The 21426-nt window shown below is 37.1% G+C and overlaps 1 protein-coding gene across 2 annotated transcripts in view; it reads left to right on the top strand.

Moving 5' to 3' along the window:
• The window catches only part of AHRR (aryl hydrocarbon receptor repressor), a 118364-nt gene that overhangs the window by 54111 nt on the left and 42827 nt on the right, over positions 1-21426 (top strand). For both annotated transcript variants that reach the window (XM_053467487.1, XM_053467486.1), the window contains exons 4-5: positions 10874-10986; positions 21336-21425. In XM_053467487.1, coding sequence (XP_053323462.1) covers positions 10874-10986; positions 21336-21425 — 203 coding nt within the window. The remainder of the gene's footprint in view (positions 1-10873; positions 10987-21335; position 21426) is intronic.

The raw sequence follows: 21426 nt of genomic DNA, 5'->3' as shown, positions 1-21426 counted from the left end.
CATTGCACGTACATACATGTTCCTATGAACATCTGCATTTTAATCCTGGTATTTATCCGATCACACAATTAGGACTACTGTGTGCATCTACCAGTAGAATAATTTTACCAACCTTATGTAATCATACAAAACAATAGATATGTCTGATAAGGGGACACATAACCAATGCCCAAAGGGGAAGTATTGATTACTCTGTGTTGATTGTGGATTATTCTGTATGGGCCAAAACTTCTTTTGTTCAATTAATTCAGACATATAGCCTCAGATGTAGTCTATAAATATATCCGTTCCAAACTAGAATGAATGATTAAAATTAATTAACATGGTCCTTAAAGCCAAATATTAGGCTCCATGTGCTTCCAATAGCTTGCCGGTGCTAAATGCATGTTCAAGGTAATGTAGACTAATTATGCATGTTAAATTTAAGCGTCAACTCAATGATCTCCAGGAACGTAGATACATATACAATGATATATGTATAACAATCAATACTAAATTATATCAGTTTAAAATTACTATTTAAGCCTGCACCATTTGTTTACCAGAAGTATCTTTTAGGCAGTCAAAATGTTGTTTTAAAGTCTGATCGCTTTTCTCATGTATATCACCTAACCCAAACCATGTCCTCTCTAGAACAAGGGATACGGCCCCTTGGCAGACTGCAGAGAGATCTAATCAGTCTTAAATGAGAAGTACGCAAAACCTCATCAAAGCGCCCAGCAGCTGGAAAAATACTACTAGAAAGCTGTGCTTGTTAAATTTAGATGTTAAGGCAGTTGGAATGCAGGCAAACTGGTTATTTTGATTGCCTTCGCTTTTAACTTTTCAAACAAAATTTTATAACAACATATATCATTTCAAATGTATCTTTGGCTTACCACGCCCTTAACCCTTTGATGGCCCTTTTTTTGTATGATATATATATATATATATATATATATATATATCATTTTTTTTTAATTTGTTATTTATTTTTGCATTTTATACTTTGATACCTAAAAAAAAAGCAAGTTCCGGATAGCTGATACAATGTATAACGAGGAATTAGATTCCATTACACACTGACTTAACCTTCACCAAGTGCATTCACAGCTTGCCAGGAGTCATCAATATTTAACAGCTGTTGTTATTATGAAATTCCTCGTCGGGTAATGTGGCTTCACTGCTTGCACGCAATGGTTTGAACCAATGCCAGGGCTCTGTCAGGCAGAAGAGGAGATTGACAGAGGGCTGGGTTTGCGTGACAGCAAGGGCTTGGTCAGCCAGCGGTTTGTTCTCCCTCTGGTGTTTCTCTCTAAATGGGATTCCACTGTTTGGAAAAAGGGCACTGTAAAAAAAAAAAAAAAAAAAGGAAAAAAATGGGGTTGGATTTTTGCAGAGCTTACATGGCTCAGTGCCAGCTCCCGCCTACATGTAGAGAAGATAGCTGTTCTCTAATCACGCAAAGATGTCAGGAAGGAGGGGGAGAGGGAGAGAAAGAGGAGGAGGTGATTAAAGAGGGAGAAAGGGAGTAAGAGAGGGAAGGAAGATGTACTGTAAATTGCCTGGTGAATAAATGCAACAGTATGTTTATCTGTATGAGCCTGGCAACCCTCTGTGATGTTCTTTTATATATGGGGAAACTCATTAAGTAAACTTTCTGACAGCCGGATTTTCCTTTTTGTTTCCAACTGAGCCTTGCGAAACCTTATTAACCATTAAAGTGGCTAACTAGCATTTTGCTTTATAGGTGCGATGAATGTACTTTTTAGTGTTATCATACAAATATAATATCACTTTTGCATAAGCTTAATATGCTTCCACATTAAAATAGGACCTGTACAATGCAAGATGTTCCTGGATGAAGTTTAATTCAATGTTTTATGCAATTCTATGGTATATACTTTTGAAGTTAAAAAGATATGATGATGATGATATATACAGTGTATATATATATATATATATATATATATATATATATATATATGTATATATATATATTTCTATATACCGGTATATAAATGCCCCCTAGCCTGGTCCGAAATTGTTCACAAAGGGCTGTTTCAACTGGCCCCTTGTTAGACTTTTGGTAGACAATTTTGGACTGGCACAGGGGCAGGAACGCAAGGTTACAAGACCTTCTTTTGGATCAACAGCAACAAATTAACAGATATAGGAAAGACTTGATGGACGCATGTCTTTTTTCAGCCTATATAACTATGTATGTAACTATGTAACCACATTGTTCGAGCAGCCGGAGAGTGAGAGGGTAAGGGAGGAAGTGTGCATGAATGAATATATGTATGTTTGTATGTTAGAATGATAATGTATGCATGTATAAGAGTGTGTTAACATAATTATGTATGTGTAAGCATTTGTGCATGTTTAAGCATTTGTGTGTGTGAGAGCATGGAGTGTTTGTGTATGAGCAGGGATGTGTATGTTTAAGGGTTTCTGTGTTAGCACAGATGTGTATGTGTCTGTGTGTTAGCATGAATGTGTAAAAGTGTAAAAGTGTGAGCAGGAATGTGGTGTGAGTTAGTGAATATGTTTTAGTGTAAGTATGTGTGTTATCCTGTGTGTGTGTTGGGGGCAAATTGCCAATGAGGCCACTTGGCTTTACTTTCCCTCTGGGCCAGAAGGTGCCAGCCCTCCCATATATAGTGCAAAAATGATACTGGTGTATAGCATTAAAATAGGTATGTACACATTGAAGCAAAATCCTGCTTTTATCCTTACTAGACACTCTCCAGTAAGATGTTCTCAAATATATATATAATTATAAAAATATATAAGTATAGGTGAAGTTGTGTACACTTGTGGATGACAGGCCCACTTTAAAAAGTTTATGCTGTCTTGGATATTTGAACATGGTACAGATATCTGTTTACCGAGAACTATAAAGGTCTGTCTTTGGAAATTGTGGTTTCTGTCACACTCAATGTTCACTTTTAAATTGTGGTAAAGAAACTCGTCCAGCACATTTGCCAGTGTGCGCATTGACGTTATTGGGATTAGGGCATCTTACATTTGAACCATTTGCAGTTGAAACATACAGTAGACTTGAGACAGGTAAGCCTAAATATTTGTGCGATTGTGTAAGTAAGCAAAGACCATTGAAATCACCAGTGCTAATCAGGTTTACGAACATATTGCCGTAATGGTAAACTAAACTCTGTCTAAACTAAACTAGGTTTTGTTTATTAAAAGCATTTTTTTTACATTGCTTGTGTGGTGACTCTTGATTTAGTCTTCAACATCTGGTATTAGCATAGGCTTAAAGTTGACCTGACAAATACAGTTCAGTACACTAAATAAATGGTGTTTATATTCTAAAATCAGCAATATACTGTATGTATACACTCATATTATTTACATACATCAAGAGCAGCCATCTTTTTTTCTGGTTCTGCATTATCATTTCTCAACATGAATATATTCTTCCTCTTTGGTGGTAGAAGGTTCTGGTAGCCACTCTGGGTGTTGTTGGGTTGAGTATGGGACAGTATTACACATAGCTTCTAGTTATTATTCTGGTTTTGACACAGACTTCGTCTTCCCTGAAGGACCATAGTCCAAACATCTTTAAACCAATCACAAAAAAATAAATATGTAGTTTCAAAGCCTTGCCAAAAGCTATGAAGGTGACAGTACCGCTAAACTAGCTGTTTATTTTAGTTACCGTATTGGCCCGAATATAGGCCGCACTTTTTCCCCCCACTTTAAGTCTTTAAAGTGGGGGTGCGGCCTATATTCGGGGTCTAGCGCCCGATGCCCGGGACATGCAGTCCCAGGCACCGGGCAGGCAGCGGGGTTAGGATACAGATCCCCCGCAGCGGTGCAGGGGACCTGCATCCTACTGTCTGATACGCTCAGACAGCCTCCCCTGCCGGCACTTCCCACGGGGGGGCAACGTACCGGTTGTCTAAGCTCATCACACGGACGTTCACCGGCAGCGGCGATGCGCCGTTGCCGGTGAACGTGCGCACGATGCATTCTAACCCCCCCGACTTACCAGGGCAGACTCCCGGGTGTCTTGCAGGGCCGGCACCGGGAGTTGTATACACGATGTGCATAGATGTCCCCCTCCGGCCCCGTAAGACACCCGGGAGTCTGCTCTGGTAAGTCGGGGGGGGGAAGAGGACAGAGTGGCAGCATATCGCGGGGAGGACAGAGTGGCAGCGTATCTCGAGGGGGGGGGAGGACAGAGTGGCAGCATATCTCGGGGAGGGGGAGAGGACAGAGTGGCAGCATATCTCGGGGAGGGGGAGAGGACAGAGTGGCAGCATATCTCGGGGGGGGACAGAGTGGCAGCATATCTCGGAGGGGGGAGAGGACAGAGTGGCAGCATATCTCGGGGGGGGACAGAGTGGCAGCATGTTTTTTGGTGCTTTTTTAAAGAAAAAAACTTTTTCTTTAAAAAAGCACCAAACTTTTAGGGTGCGGCCTGTATACGGGGGCGGCCTATATCCGAGCCAATACGGTAATTCAAGCAAACCCATCCATAACATTTCAGAGCTGTCACTCATGGTGGATTAGAGCTACAAAACAGTATTTACCGGTTGTGTGAATTCATTTCTTCTAAAGAGGATGGACAGTGGGGTACAATTTTAATTCAAAACAGCTATACAACATATTACATTACATTATTTTTTACTTCAGTGCCATCTAAGTTATGTTAAAACACAAATGCAATAGGAAAGTATACTGTAAGTGAAATAAATTTGTTAATAATATGGTCGGATGGTGTGGAAAATTACTAGCGGTATGTTTTCAAACTCTGAAATGGATTCATTCACACAAAAGCCCCTGTATCATATTGCAATAACTGGAGCTTCAAGTATTCTGTCACATGAATGTGAAAAATAATTAGATTTCATTTTCTGTGGTGACCTAGAACTTACTTGATGCCACAGATTGAAATGCGTTGTTAGGCATATGATGAAAATAAAGAAGTGCTGTATAATAGAAGCAAATGAGGCAGTTCTGCCATTTTATTACAAATATCATTTTTTCTAGTAATTTATTATTGGCTGGTGGTGATGGTGTTTTGGAGAATGTGTAATGTCCTCTTTTGGGGAAAGGACTTTATCAGTATGGCCATCCAGCTGCTGATAGCTTCCATAATTCTCTGCTAGTGATGAAGGCTATCTGTAAAGAAAGAGGGAATTGAAACCAAAGAATGGCTGGGAGACTACACTTGCCCTCTTTTAAATCCTTTCTTTAGAGTCTATTAGAAGCATAATTTCATAATTTTATATTCTCAGGGTGTATTCATGATAGGACAGGTTTACCCACATACACCCAAGGTATTAAAGTTGTCATGCAGGGCAGTCACAAAATCTGCGTGATCACCTGTTCCACAGCAAATTTGATGGAATCTTTTTAACCAGAGAACCTTCAGGGTTTCAGAAATATTTTGAAAGTTGCCTCTATTGGGGCAAAATTTCTGAATACCATGTGACCCTCCAGATGTGTTGTCAAGCACTGATTTAAATAACACTCAAAAGAATGTAAACTTTATTTTGCCGTAGAGTTCATGCAGATTTAATTTAATCAAGAACATGAATGTTTATAAAATGAGAAAGTAATAAAATGGACATCTATCTTTTCAGTAAAAACAAGCTACAAATAAGTAGCCCCCCAAAGATGTTGGTATCACAATTTATGTGTAAAAGTCCATTGATGTAGAAACTGTATTTTTGTGGCGCCTTCTTGACTGATAATATATTTTTTTCTGAACATTTTCCACATGTATGTAAAAAATCTCTCTGCATCATGTAATGTTAGAGAACCCATGTGAGTCAAGCGTGGACAATTATTCTCAGAGCTACAAAGATTTATTTTTCTCTGATTGTGGTAAAAGTTCTCCAGACGATTACATCTTATTCCCTGGTGTGAAACAGAACATGTATGATATAACAACGTGTACCACGGCAATGTTCAGAAAAAAGATCTTCCAGCTACATACAGAACAGATGAACAGTCTCTAGTTAAAAAACATGTTGTATTCTACTATATTTTACTCCAGCAAAATTATTTTTAAAAAACATAAATAAAAAGTTTAGGACTACAGCATCCAACCAGGACGAGTCTTTGAAAATGGCATCACCAAGGGATTCATCTTGTCCCCCCTGTTACGTTCTGATTTTTCCAACCCTTATTGAGTCTTGATAAGACCCTATACACCTATATATTACATACAAAAGTATATTTGCACAGGCTTCCAACTTGGTACTAAACACTGACAAGCTTTATTTCATGTATAACCAATAACATAACTTCTTATTGATCAAATAGCCGTACAGAATGTCTTCTGCTGCTCCTCAGATTGCTTTGACCTCTACAAGAGAACATTGCTGGAGTCTCTAGCTGACAACACCTGTAGGTCTCAAATGGTGCTCTAAACACGCTTAAACAGCAACTCCTTTACGTTTGCATTCCCTTGATGTTATGGGTTCTCTCCCTGTATGTATAGATCACACTGGTTCTCAGGTTCCATGACAGTTATACAATCTTCCAACAAGTATCTGCCAATCTAGTTATAAACTTTAATACCATGGCATACATGTCAGACATTTTGAGGTATCTCAGGTCACCTTGTTAAACATATGTGGAAAGACAGTATGGCACAGCCATTCCCTTCAGGGTAATGATATAGAGGTAGTTGAGAAGATACTCCACTGTGGACGTATTGATGCCTGACGCAGGAGAAAATGATCTGAAGAACAAAAATGTTAATTTGAATCATAGCCACAGATGGTGTATCTGTTAATGCATTTTACCCCCACATTTTAAATACATCAATAAAACACTTTCCCAAGTCTCTGACACATGACTTTGTCAGCCATAAGTTATTGGGCACATTTTTAATATATATGTGTATATCTGTGTATATATATATATATATATATATATATATATATATATATATATATATATATATATATATATATATGTATATAACCAGATTACAATGGACATCTACAAAAGTATTTCTAGATATGCGTCATCAATGTACAGAAGTTCTGTTTAGCAGTGGCAGGCCTCTCATTGTAAAATCATGCAGTTTTTATTTAGTAAAAAAAAATAACACAAATACTATAAAATATTTTGGGCATATTGTTTTACGTTCTGCTTAAACGTAAACATAGTTTTGCAATATTACCATAATCATTTTACTCCCCAGTCAAGGAATCTTGCCAAATATTATGGTAACATTAAATGGACACAGTATTAGAGTCCTGAATCATTACTTACATTTTTAGTAGGTTCGGCTCAAATTAGTTTTTGCTGAATTGGAATCACATTGTTTAGTTTGTCTTATTGTAATAAAACAGTGACATAGAGTGAAATATTACCTGGTTTATGGGCAGTTTTTCCATGTTGTACATAATACTTGCAGTATAAGTCTATCGCAAAGTCACATTTTTTAACAATACTTGGGAGTAAATAGCCCAAAAATATGGCTGGCCAAAACACAGGTACCAAATAGGAATTCTTAAAGAGGGAAGTCCCATGGGAAAAAAAATAAACTGGATCATAAAATACAATGCTGTATACAATAATGTACGATAGCATTGGCAAAAACTTCTATATATAGAGAGAGATTTACACAACAAAGCAAGGAATCAGCGCCAAAAAATACAATTAAAAACTACAATGTGCACATTGACTCTTACCTGATTCCCCTTCGTCTAATATGTTCATGTCTGTGGACTTTCTAAACTAGCTGACTGTGAGCTCCTTGAGAAGTGTAGACAGCAGAATAGAATAGTCTTAATCTCTTAGCATTGACCCTGATTGTTAAATACAGAATAAAGTCAGGCAGGGATTTCCACCAACTACTACACACAGTTTAATGTTTCCACTGTGTGGTGTGAAGATCTTTCTTTGTGTATTCCATGAGCGCTGAGTCTGTTGAATCCAGGTTGTTGGCAGCATGACCTTAACAAATGTCACTAAATTAACGTAACTCTGCATTGTGGCATATGACAAAAAGACCACTATAACTCCACAACAATACTCCCACTTGTCATATATTATAATCTGGCTCACTGTCCAAACCACTATGTCTATCAACCACAATCATCCAAAGATGTCCCCATCCAGAAGAACCTCATGCCAAATAAAATGCAGTGTGTGTTTCTTTTGATTGTGCAGATTGACTGTAATGGCATGTCTGTTGATTTGCTGTCACCAGTCCTCCACTATGCCATTATACTGTAGTCCAAGTATCAATGCCCTCATTATCTTCGCCCTTTTTCTTCTTGTGGATACAAGCTTTCTGCATCTTTAATATACTGCAATTCCATCTATTTGATGTAGAGACCTTTGAGATCCTGAACGCTTCTGTAAGTTAATGTCTTTTTTCTGTATTGTGCTAATATACAGAATCAACTTGAGCCAAAGACTCCATTTTCCCTTGGGATTGTAGGTCATATATACAACATATACAACATGTCAGGAGATTTGTTAAACCGCATATAATGGCTGTCGTGTTCATTTAAGGTTTCATTTTTACAGCAAGAGCTAAAATATATATGTACCCAATATTATAATCAAGTCCAGTGACTTTTACCTATCGCTGGAGCACAAGATAAAGACAAATTAAGCTGCATTGCACTTGCAAATAAATCTGACAGGTGTTGCCAACTGGCATATTTTGTTAGATTTGATTTATATAATCAGCCAAGCACCGGGCACCATGTTTTTTGAACTAGGAATCTAGTATTTGTCACCTTATTTATGTTTAGGTAGGAGTGCAGGGCTATTTGTTATTATATATAATGTTTTTTATGTGTTTTGGAAAAGAGGAGGATGACACATTTACCACATAATGATCTAAAAGCCTAAGTGAAACCCACAAGTTTGTTTTACAGCTAACATGTAAACCACTATACCACACTAGCAGAAATGTACAGACACTTCCTCAGGCTGGCACAGTCTGTTAGTTACATAGCAAACCACTACTTGGACACACCATATACCGATATATTTCTGGTACAAATACTTATTTCCATGGAGCTTTTCAAATGTATGGGATCTATGCCTTGCACTGCATCACTGAAGTCAGGAAAGGAATCACCAGTGGTAGCACCCTATTCAATAATTTAGATTTGGATAGGAAACACTGACAGGATTATTAAAATAACCATATCCTTACTGGCAATCATGAATTGGAACAAATAAATGCCAAAAATGCATCTACCAATTGGCGACATATTGGCATACTTCAAAATTATGGTAGAACAAGGTATCTGTCAAGATCTCACAGAAGGTACAGAAGGGTAAACCAGAAGCATAGTCAGATTCAGGGGTAGACAGCATAGATTCTTAGTTGACTAAACTGGAAATAAATCAGATTCAATATAACTGTATCATATTCAGTTTTCAGTAATTAGTTCTGCCATTCAGCCAGTACTCCATTTAAAGTCAAGTGGACCCCCACACAATATATGTGCCCATGGGCACACATCCACACTCTTACCTGGAACCTAACATGACCCCTGCTCTTACACGGTGCAATCTGTCGAGCCACTTCTATAGAATAACGTAAAATGACCCCACTAATCTCCCGTCTCGCAAATTGGACTAGCCCTGTTTGAAGAACTTGGACTGCTTCTTGTAACAATGCGAGGAAGAGCTCAAGTAGAAAATCTTGTCAGAGTTAGAACCTATATACTTTATTCCGCTAACCTTCAGCAGTTGGTGAAAATCTCAATTAATTTAGGTGCAGGACAGTTTTAGATGATATAGGATTCAGATTTTGGAGAGAATACAAAGTTAATGTTTAGCTTCCAACTGTCGAAGAAGGTAAGACCTAGCTCTGATTAGCATTTAGAGGCTAAAGGGCTATAGGGATCTGTAGATGGGACAGCCTTAGATGACATCGCAGAAAGTGGATATTTTGTTATGGTACAGCGAGGTTGCAAGTAAAATGGGTTTGGAGCAAGATTTATGGGGAAGGCCTTAGAGCTTTAGCATATTATAGACCAGCTATTAAATATACTTATGGTTACAAGCTTATGAGTAAGCGCTGAGTTAAGTGTGAAACGCGTTAAGCTGTTTTTCTCCCATTTGATTCACTGGTTTATAAAGAATAAACTTTAATATTGAGCAACTTACCTTGGACTTGGGGACTTCAATCCTTTTGATAAAAGTGTCTACTCTGCACATACCTATAATAAAACCAAAGGTCTTTGGTAGGTAACCTGTGTATAGACTCAGACTTCGTTGACATGTAACACATACCCCTGTGAATCTTGTTTTTACGAGTTGCGCACAGTGCTTTGCACATGGCAAGCGACTGGATGCCTCACATCATGCATTACTCAAAAAATTATTTAAAAAAAGCGTTTTGGGCCTCAAATCCTGGTGTAAATAATGGAACGCAGGTCTCTAAATGTTACCAAATTATTTGAATTTTTATTTTGTTTTTCTGTTATTATAGTGGACGTGTTAAAGAAACAATATTTTTTCTCTTTTTAGATAATAATCAATAATGGATTTAGAACTTATTGGAATATATCTTGTTACATTCTTCATTAGTATTATGGATAAAAGTCACTATAAAAATGACATAAGTGAGTTTTAGGAATAAGTGCGAGAATTGCATTGCTGAATTAAATACAATGTAAAACCACAGGGTAAATAAATAGGAGAATAGTTGTGGTCCGTTACAAAGGATTATGGGATATCTCATGCAAATACACATCTAAGTGATGCCTTTAAACACTTGCCAAATGATACAAAAACAAAGTGACGCCTCAGGCTGTGAGATATGAAAATTGCATGCTGCTCTTTCGGTGACCTCGAAGTGTAACACTTCACTGAACCTATCATGCCGATCAGTTCTGTTACTTATCGTTCTCTCGCTCACCTTGTTTAACAGCAATTGAGGAACAGCACTCCAAGAAGCAGCCGTGCCAGCCGGTCGGTCACGCAATAAAAGAAGACAACCGCTCCAGTGGGACTGCCATGCCAGAAGGAGAGCTCCTACTAGAAGTGAGTGGTAGAATGCTATCATTTCCTTAACTACGGCCTATTAATAATTCAGAGCTTTTCTTTGTGTACAGTAGGCTTCTCGCTGCTATTACACTTCACTTAGCAAATCGCTCGTGCCACTGAAAGTGTACGTCTGTTGCTGTTTAGGAAGATATGACATGCAATGTTTTCCAACACTGGGCTTGTTGTTCTTCAGAGGTGGAAAGAGAACAAAAGATCTAAAGGCAGCATTGTCATTATAAACATTGCATGAAAAAAAGGCACAAACAATGAAAGTGACTGCTTGGAACTCGGCACGAAGTTTAGGGAAAAGGCTATTTAATAGGAATATCCAGATGACAAGTTTTATTTGGTGCAAAAAAGAACTAAGTGCCAGGTATGAGGCCTAGGGTCTACTTTAACAATGTAGAGCTTTAATAACTGAAATTATTGTTATAATGGTTATTGAGGTAAGTCGTTTGTTTAGACACCTTGTTCATGACCTTTCAAAGAGAAGGTTGGTACCACACAACTTGATGCAGGGTGTAGGGGGGACCAAGTCTAGCCAAGTGCCCCTGTATTATTGCAGCCAACGTACTCCTACACACTATCCCACATTCATAATAAATTCTAAAATAGCAAATGAAAAGTTACACAAAGATGCCGTTGTGTAAATACTGTCTAGTTGTTTTGCTAATCTGGACACCCAGGTGGCTATATATAAAAAATTAACACTAAGCTTTCAAATAGTGGTACAATTTCTTCAAATCAATGTATTCCATGTAGAATTATATCTTACAACCACCACACCTCAAAGGGGAGGTATGGTTACAACTGGGACAACTAGTAAGAATGGATGAAATTATAGGTTGTCTAGAAGCTAGAAATTGCAGGTCGGTAAAAAAGTTAAATAAAAGAAAATTGGAAGTTTAATTGTTCTTCCTATAGTGGCCCATGATGTGAATAATGTGGCTCATTTAACAGACACATATACAGAACTAAGATAAAGTCTTCTTCATAACCTTTCCATAACTATAACCGTTTCACATTTGCAGTTGAGAGCAGAGGGTGATTATTACCTAGTCCTAGGACATCAACTGCAGGGTTACTTTTGTCCATCTGGGACAAATAAGTATTTTATCAGATTAGGCAAAAAAAAAGTCTGAATGCATATGTGTTTTATATACCACATCCTGATTTCGAAGGTGTGCCAAGGGAGGTGCACGTTACTTTGTACCACTTGAGACTTAAAAACTAACTAGAGCTCTGCATACAAAGGATGGAATTGATTACTATCATACTAGATAACTGAATAGTGTCTCATAAAAAGATTTATGAGCTGCCAGACTTGGTGGAGTGGTTGAATATTTCTGAAGAATTTTGGCATCTTTTTTTTCTGATGACCTATGATTTAGAAGGCTGTTTAGTTCACTGTTTCATTGCCTAAAATTGTTTTTATGAAAATCATTTTTGGATTCAGAAATAGCTAAAAAAAAAATTTTGTCAGGTTGTGCATCATGAAAGTTGTGTTCCAGGGAAACTGAAGTGCCATCTTCATAGTCTTGAGGCAGAGCCACCTAAGAATAAATGCACAAGGGGACCCAGTGTGCTTTTTATTTGCCAATTAAGGCTTTTACATAACATCTAAATTCTGGATTTATATAGTTTCTAGGCCTAGACAAATATATATATAAAAGTATTGAATTTAGTTGTAGCAGCTTGTCTTGACTGCTGGTTATCCCAGAAAGGAAATATTTAATAGTACAAAATATACTATATGTACTATATATACACTATATGTACTATATGTACTGTGAAGAGGATACAATGAGGAGAGTAACATAACAAAACACCACATTATTAGAGAGTCTTAAACACACAAAGCCTGTGCTTGCTTGTACCTAGCCTGTGTGTGTGATTTGTGATGCACTTTGCATGTTCCCATTCTCCTTGTGCTGCCATTGTTGTCCATCATGTGATATTTTGGGTGACTTTCCCTGCGTAAAGTTCGTTGAGCTGACTGCTTATGGCAATGCTAATGAAGACCTGATTGTCTGATGAAATCCTTTGCTCCATAGACTTTTTTGATCAAATCTCCAGGGTCTGCGTGATTAAGAGTGAACCATGCTATTGTTTACAACAATAAAGTTTTCAGGGTGTTTGTTTAGTAGTTTGGGCTAAGATATATGATATGACTAATATGTGACTGTCTGAAAATATTACATTATGGAAAAAAAATTCTTCAGATCCTTTTTGAGGAAGAGTCAAAATATTTGGAGGGGAACACAGGGTTTACAGCTCTAAAACTCACAATGTTTATCTAACTAACATAAAAATAGATTACAAATTGAGTTCTACAAATAAAACGCATTCATCTTTTGTATTCTAGCCACAAGCCAATTACATTTTATAGTTTAAAACATGGACATGTTTTTTTTTTATCTATCTTGGAAATTGGCAGAACTGCTGTCCCTGGGCATGTATTATGTAGAATGATATGCCTAGGGGTTTTCATTGGACATGGATATGGCAGATACAGTATGGCTGTAGCTTCTGGAGGAAGATGGAGAATCCCACAGCTGCTCATTAATGTAGAATTGTAATATGTAAATAATAAAAAATTTACTAAAAGAGATTGCTGAAAACTTTCCACAAAAAGCAGGTGTACAGCTAGGTTTCCACTTGGGTTTTTTTTTGCTAAAAACACCCATAAAAACGCCAATTCAGCCACACAGCGTTTTTTTTGTGAAAAAACGCTGCAGCCAGATGTTAGCTGTTCTTCAATAGGAAATCGCACAATGCCATTTCCACTTGGCGTTTTTCTGTTTGGCGTTTTTTCAGTCCTCTTTGGCGTTTTTTCTGCTTTTTTGGGCTCTGTGGCAGTTTTTCAAAATCGCAGCATGTTGACATTCTGGCGTTTTTTGCAAGGAAATCTTGGCGCTTTTCTCCAATAGAAGTCTATGGGAGAGAAAAAACGCCATGAAAAAGCCAAGTGGGTTTATTGCCTTGGCGTTTTTTATGGCGTTTTTTCCACAGTTACAATGCAGAGGATGGACCCAGTATCTGTGTGTCCTACGAGAAATAGGCTGGAAACAAACAGTTTCACACAAAACAAAGTTCATATTGAATTTTACACCATTTGGAACAAACATGCCATTACAAACAAACATACCCGACAAATTAACTGGATCCTGCGTGCCAAAAGCAACAGCAAACAATTTGCACCATCATTTGGGGCCAATCTTTCTAGAGGAGAAGACATTCGGAATAAAGCATGCCTTACAAACCACAGAAAAGAGACAAAAGGGTCCGCCGGGGCGTTTAAGTAGAACTCTACTAAGAAAATGACATCAGGAGGGGGCAGATACTTGCCATTTATCCTAATCCCTTTTAGCTGGGTGACAATTCTAACGTGTAAAGGCTGGAAAAACTGCCTAAGGTCAAAAAAGCAATTTTCACAGAAAGGCTAAAACGCCAAAAAAAAACGCCAAAACGCAGGAAAATGCAGTGGCAGTTTTCTTGGTGTTTTTCCTGGCATTTTTTCATCAAGAAAAAAACACAGGACAAAAACCCACGTGGAAACCTAGCCTACCAGGGATGCAAAAAGATTGCTCTACTTATGGACTTATTTTTTACCAAGAGTTTTTTCTACTACCAGTATATGATTATAGAATTCAACCTCTTGTATGTATGCCTACCCTGTGATATTTTTAATACTATGATCTTCATGGGTCATATGTGGAGACAAATTACACACACATCACACACACACACATATATATGTGTAGAATAGAATAGCAAAAATAGTAAAAGAGGTTTGCACAAAAAACAAGCACTCTCTGGTCTTCTGCAACAATAAAGCATTAATTTATTATAACGTGTAATAAAATGTACCCACCCCATTCAAAAGATTAAAAACATACAAAATAAGAGAGACTGGAGTGAACCTTTAATAAATGATTTTATTTATGCTAGTTATGGTAGTCCGAGACAAAACATAATTGAAATCAACACTGGCATCCTTCTAAAACATGTGTATTTTTTTATTTTAGTGTTTTGCTTTTAATTTATTCAGATATTTATCCCCTCTGATTACTCTGATAACATACACCTCTGGAAAAACAATAGGCAAGAAAATTCATGCAGATGCCCCTTACTTTAAGATAAAGCATGATTCAAGGGAGTTACCGAAGGAGCAATTCCTAAATGTATTGTAGGCAGCAATTTAAAACGATGGATGCTCCCATTTACAGCAAACAATAAAGGTAATTTATAGAAATGATAGGGTTAAAAAGGGGGAACAAATGGATAATGAAAATATTTTTTCATAATAGATATATATATATATTTTTAATTTGGCTATACAAATTACAAAGGATTTGAAATGATCCCACATGTGACGGTTTCCCTTTAAGGCACCAGAGTCCTAAACACCTGCCACATTTTAATCAATACAGTGTCATTGGCTGAACAATACTGTTCTATGAAGCATTTACATTCAGTTTCTGCAGCAATTAACAATACGTTCCAACAAATCCAGGCCTGTTGCACATCTGCTACTGTGTGCTTAAATATGTCACTCATTTATTATGCCTTGTCTTCCTACTGTAAAATTCATGGGAAATGCAGTGGAATAATCCTCTTTTATAATAAATAATATATTTTTTAAAATACTATAGTATAAAGTATTATGGTAGAAAATATTCCTTTTTAAAAATAATTAGAGAACAGTATTTTATGTGCTACAAACAATATGTTGTATTTACCACCCATTAATTATATAATATTTGCTTGTACATTTCCAAAATATTGTATTCTTTCCCTTAGAGCCCGTTATACCATTTTCCCATGTGTTTACCCTTTGGGTGAAAAAGTCAAAGGTTTTGTAGGCATCAAGCTTTGGAATAAATAAATTGTCTTGCCAATGTCCAGAACTATTGGATATGTTAACTTTAGGTACACATCATGTGATATGGCTTGAAAATCAAGATTCCATGCCTTGTAAGAAAAGTTAGATTGACATTTATGAACCATAATAATCTCTTTATTTATTCCTTGTGTATCATTCACAAACTAGTTGGTAAAGGAGTACAGTAGAAGCTTTTACCGTTGCAGGCTTAATTGTGTTGAGTGTAAGTAGCAGGTGCAGCTTTCGTGACTTTACATAATTGGATATACATATTAAACAAGAATGTAATCCAATATTTAAAAGCCAAGTCTGTAAAATTAGAAGAAAAAGGAGGATCTTTTAATACGAGAAATTAAAAACTATATGGAGAATTTTGAAAGAAAGAAAAACAAACAAACATTCTAGGCATATTTGACTAATTCCCCCTCATCGTATTTCAAGTGCTGTCTGGAGCGAGTTCCCCCCGGATCGCATGTCAGAGACATTTCTGTAGTGTGATCAAAGCCATTTAGCAGTTGGAATTATGGAATAGTTATCCATTATAATTATATCAATAAACGCTGTCACACAGTGTTACAGTCAGCTTCCTGATAAAACGTGAATCTAAAATAACAAATGCTATGGTATAGCCTAAGAATGTAGAAGGAATACCTAGATTTGTCAGAGACACCTTTTACTAAGCATAGAAAAAACGTTGCAGTCTACATTCCCAGTCCATTTGTTTTATATATCTGTTTTACTTATTTTAAAACAATATCTGATATTTCTTATTTGAAAACAATGGTTGCATTTTCATAAACTAGATCTCTTGTTCTGTTGTATATAGTATGGTAACTTCGACTATCAGTACTCCTTGGAGTACTTGATTGGAAAAGATTGAGAAACACTGGCTTGGACTTAAAGTAGGAAGAACTGAAAGACATATGCTTTGCACCTGTATATAATATGCACCCACGCATCAAAATATGAAAGAATGCATATGTAAACTTTTGACTGTTAAATATATCATTGATGCATTTTTATGCTTATGTAGCGCCAACCAAATTGTTGGCAGATGTATAGATATTGGAATATTCAAAGTCGACAGCAGGTATGTGATATCCATTCCAAATACAGGATTGACTTTAATTACAGGGAAAAACGTTAATGGCAGTAGTTAATACCTATCTGAAAATAAATTCAGGTTTACAGTGATAATATGTCTCAAAAAAAAGTGTTTGCATTCCAAGTTTCTTCCAGCAATAGGGACATGCATTGATCAAAATGCATTGGACAGCATAATTCAGAGAAATTAATTTGTGTGTTTGTGGTTGAGACACCAATCCCCCTTTCTCCCTTTAGAAACTATATATTCGTATACGTATATACTGTACAACATGTGTATGTATATGGTATACAATTGTTTTTACTGTGGAAAACTAGTTGATAACTGTGTTTTGACATATTTGGATCCATCAACTAATAATCAGGGTTCTGTGTCATATTAAATCCTTCATTCTTTATTAGTGCAGTTATTGTAATACATTTCGTATTTATTTTCGTTGTCATAAAGCATGCCAAATGGAAATATTCCAGTGACATTCTCCATTCATTATACAAAGCCTAATACTATTTTGTCTACAGGATTGGTGCTTGATGTGATCTGGATTGACTGACAATTAGTCCATATTCCAGACACATTCTAGACATTTGTGGGTGTATATACAGTATCTCACAAAAGTGAGTACACCCCTCACATTTTTGTAAATATTTTATTATATCTTTTCTTGTGAAAAACTGAAGAAATGACACTCTGCTACAATGTAAAGTAGTGAGTGTACAGCCTGTATAACAGTGTAAATTTGCTGTCCCCTCAAAATAACTCAACACACAGCCATTAATGTCTAAACCTTGGCAACAAAAGTGAGTACACTCCTAAGTGGAAAGGTATATATATATATATATATATATATATATATATATATATATACCATATTTGCTCAATTATAAGACAAGTATTTTTCAGAGGAAATGCTCTGAAAAATAACCATCATCTTATATTCGAGGTCTTCATCTAATCAGACCTCAAATAGAGGTCTGACTATAAGACTAAGATCCAGATCCCCCGCAGCGCTGCAGGGGATCCTCCTCTCCGGCAGCCGGAGGAGGTCTGTTCAATGTGCAAAGACAACCTCCGTTGCTGTCCGTACTTTCACCGGGGCTTCTATGGTGGAGCACCAGAAGGTCATGTGATGCAAATAGGGGTTAAAAGGCATATCTGGGGGGCAGAGTGGCATATAAGGCATATCTGGGGAGCAGGTGTGCATAACTGGGGCAGATTGGCAAATAAAAGGAAATAAAACGTCATAATTTTATTAAATATGAAACATTTTTTACATGTGAATCAATATTTACTAGAAAAACTTTTTTCCTATAGAGTAGTCTTATATTAGGCTTTTTCTTTTTTTCCTAAATTAATATTAAAACTTGGGGGGGATCGTCTTTTAATCGCGCAAATACGATATTACATATATAACTCAGCCTATCAGGAGAGGCTTCTGAATTCTCAGGCAATCAGGATAGTTGAGAAGTCTCTCCTGATTGGCTGAGACCTCCTTCACTCAGACTCCTCATTCCGGGACAATGCATTGTCCCGGATTGAGGCTGCCCGGGACCCATTGCGGGACTGTCCCAGGCAATCCGGGACATGTGGTCACCCTAGCGACCAAAGATCTCTCTAGTAACTGCCCCATTAAGCAGAAGTGCAATGGGAATCCTGATCAACCAATAGTTTTTTTGCCTCTGGTTTCGATGGGCTGTTGTGCATAGACATTACCTCCCAAGTGCTTCATATTAGGATGGATAGTATCTTTTTGTGACTCAAATCCATATTTCCTTCTCTGATGAACCTCTTTTAAAGCAGCTCATAATGTTTCCAGGGCTACATGTGTATCCAGTGCTCTATGGACCTAGAAGTCACAAAAGTACAACTTTTAAAGAAACATTGGAAAATGTATTTATAATTTAAATTATGCAAAAAAAAATACATAAACATTTTCTTCTAAATGCCTTACTCCCTTACATAGATACAGTAGCTACATCCAAGTCACAAAGTCACTTTGGTAAAGCCATGCCCTCATGCCAAGCCTCCAACCATACTACATGTGACTTAACACTGATTAGATCTACAAATGTTGGCAAATCTACCTATACCTTTGCATTACATTTCAGTTCTTTGAACAGAACAGAACATTTCAAAGCTTGGTCCTCCCCAATCATTTGCAACATGGTGTTTCTGGTGGTTTAGCTCCAGGCATAGACTGCGTAATCTAGCACATTTTATTCATTATTTTTCTTTCAGTTTTTTTAAGGAAGAATTTGTCATTCTGATCTCCCTGCCTGCTGAATGCATAGTGATTAGGATACAAGGCTTTGCAGCCCTGCATTTCTGATCAGAGCCGGACCCTTTAGGGTCTCTATTCTGAGGATCAGTGTTTCCCATGATGTTGACAGTGACATTGCAGGAAGTAAATGCCAAACTTTTGTTCTGGCATTCAGACACAGTAAATGTAATGTAGTAAGTGTAAGGTGATGCTAGCTACTGCCAATAGAGGGGAGATTGGTCTGTCATTAGATTATATCACAGTGGATTACGCATGCTGAGTGCTAGTGTGGGGGGTAATTAAATAATTGCATCAGGGACCATTTGCACATCTTTTCCTCTGTACTGTTTTCTTCTTTATTGCTAGCATTTAATTTGGCAAGTGACAGTATGAGTTAGAGGATGATGCATAAAAATGGATGTATCATATTTACCAAAAGCTATGATTTCTTATAGAATTATCAGATTTTTGGCAATCAAACCTTTTCTTTATTCATTTAAGAAATGTGATTTGAGGTTTTTGTCTTCCTGATGTGAAAGAAGATGTTGTGCTTATGATGTTGAGATTAATACAGTAGATGGATAATAAGTATTATTAGTACATTCTAAATGTGATTTCATGAGGTTAAATGCCAGTGTGACATCCAAAGGAGAAATACATCACATTCTAAATACATAGACATTAATATGTAGTTGCCCCCCTCCCCCGGCCGCTATAACAATGCTTTCCACAAGATTTGCCCATTTATCCAGCAGAGCATTTGTGAGGTCAGGCACTGATGTTGGACGAGAAGGCCTGGCTCGCAATCTCCGTTCCAGTTCATCCCAAAGGTGATGGTTTGATGAGGTTGAGGCCAGGGTTGTGTGCGGCCAGTCAAGTTCTTCCACACTAAACCATCCAACTATGGCTTCATGGACCATGCATTGTGCACTGGGGCACAGCCATGCTAGAATAGAAAATGGCCTTCCCCAAACTGTTCCCACAAAGTTGGACGCACAGCATTGGAATGCTAAAGGGGACTTACCAAGACACTTTGGACAATGCTATGCTTCCCTCTGTGTGGGAACAGTTTGGGGAAGGCCCTTTTGTATTCCAGCATGACTGTGCCCCAGTGCAAAACATTTAAGGACCAGACATTAAATATGCTTTTAAAAAATGGTACCAAATTTTTAGGTTTGGTCACTTTATCACAAAGGGGAGAATACTTTTGTATTTGTAAATACTGAGATACTGAAATTACAGTATTACAGAATAGATGCCTCTATTTTGAGATCTGGAAGTTAATATGTTCACAAAAAAGAGGAGAACCAGCTGTGCAACTTGATGTATCAACGGAAATATAAATTTGATATTTGATTGTTCCAATAACCCATGTACAAGAGAGATACAAAAAGTATACAAGATTTTTTTTTTAATCTAGCAGACATTACTGTAAGTATTTCCAGTTGAATGTCTCCCAACTGGCACATACATGACTGGTATAAAATGCCCTGTTGTGTGTATCTTCTTTTGGATCCAAGTGAAGTAGTGTATCAGAAGATACAGAAGATGCAGTAGCGCATAGGGTGAAAGTAGAACTTATTTGTGGTTACACACAATATCTAAAATGTGCACAAAATAATTCAGTGATATGATAACCACCTTTTACATGACTGTTAATAAATAATTATAGAATTCATTGGTATACAATGTCATGAGGGCCTACCTGGGCACCAAACATCCTTGTGAGCCTCCTATGACAAGGCCAAGGACACATTATATGTGGAAGGATGCAATAATTGTGTTCACTTTCCTATACAATTCCCTGCTATTTTAGTTTCACACTCGTTACTGTATAGTCATGGACACAATTTTCCCACTTGTCTGTTTTCTTTGAGTTTTAATGTTTTCCAGATGCAGCTTATTAAAAGTGTTTTGTCAGTCCATGATACTCTACTTAAAAAGGTCTTTTCTTGATCTTCCAAAAGCAATAAATTCCAGGACTAAAATAACCATTAGCAACCTGAATGTTGTCAATTAAAAGTGAGGATATTACACATTTTCTTCCTTTACTAGTAATTGAAATTAACTCTTGCATATCCTGTTTTGTTCTTCCATAGTCCCTAAATGGATTCGCTCTGGTTGTGAGTACAGAAGGCATGATATTCTATGCTTCATCTACAATATTAGACTATTTGGGCTTTCATCAGG

Source organism: Spea bombifrons, chromosome 5 (genome assembly GCF_027358695.1).
Source record: "Spea bombifrons isolate aSpeBom1 chromosome 5, aSpeBom1.2.pri, whole genome shotgun sequence".
Lineage (NCBI taxonomy): Eukaryota > Metazoa > Chordata > Amphibia > Anura > Pelobatidae > Spea > Spea bombifrons.
Note: the sequence above shows the minus strand (reverse complement) of the source record. Positions and strands in the feature narration are given on the sequence as shown.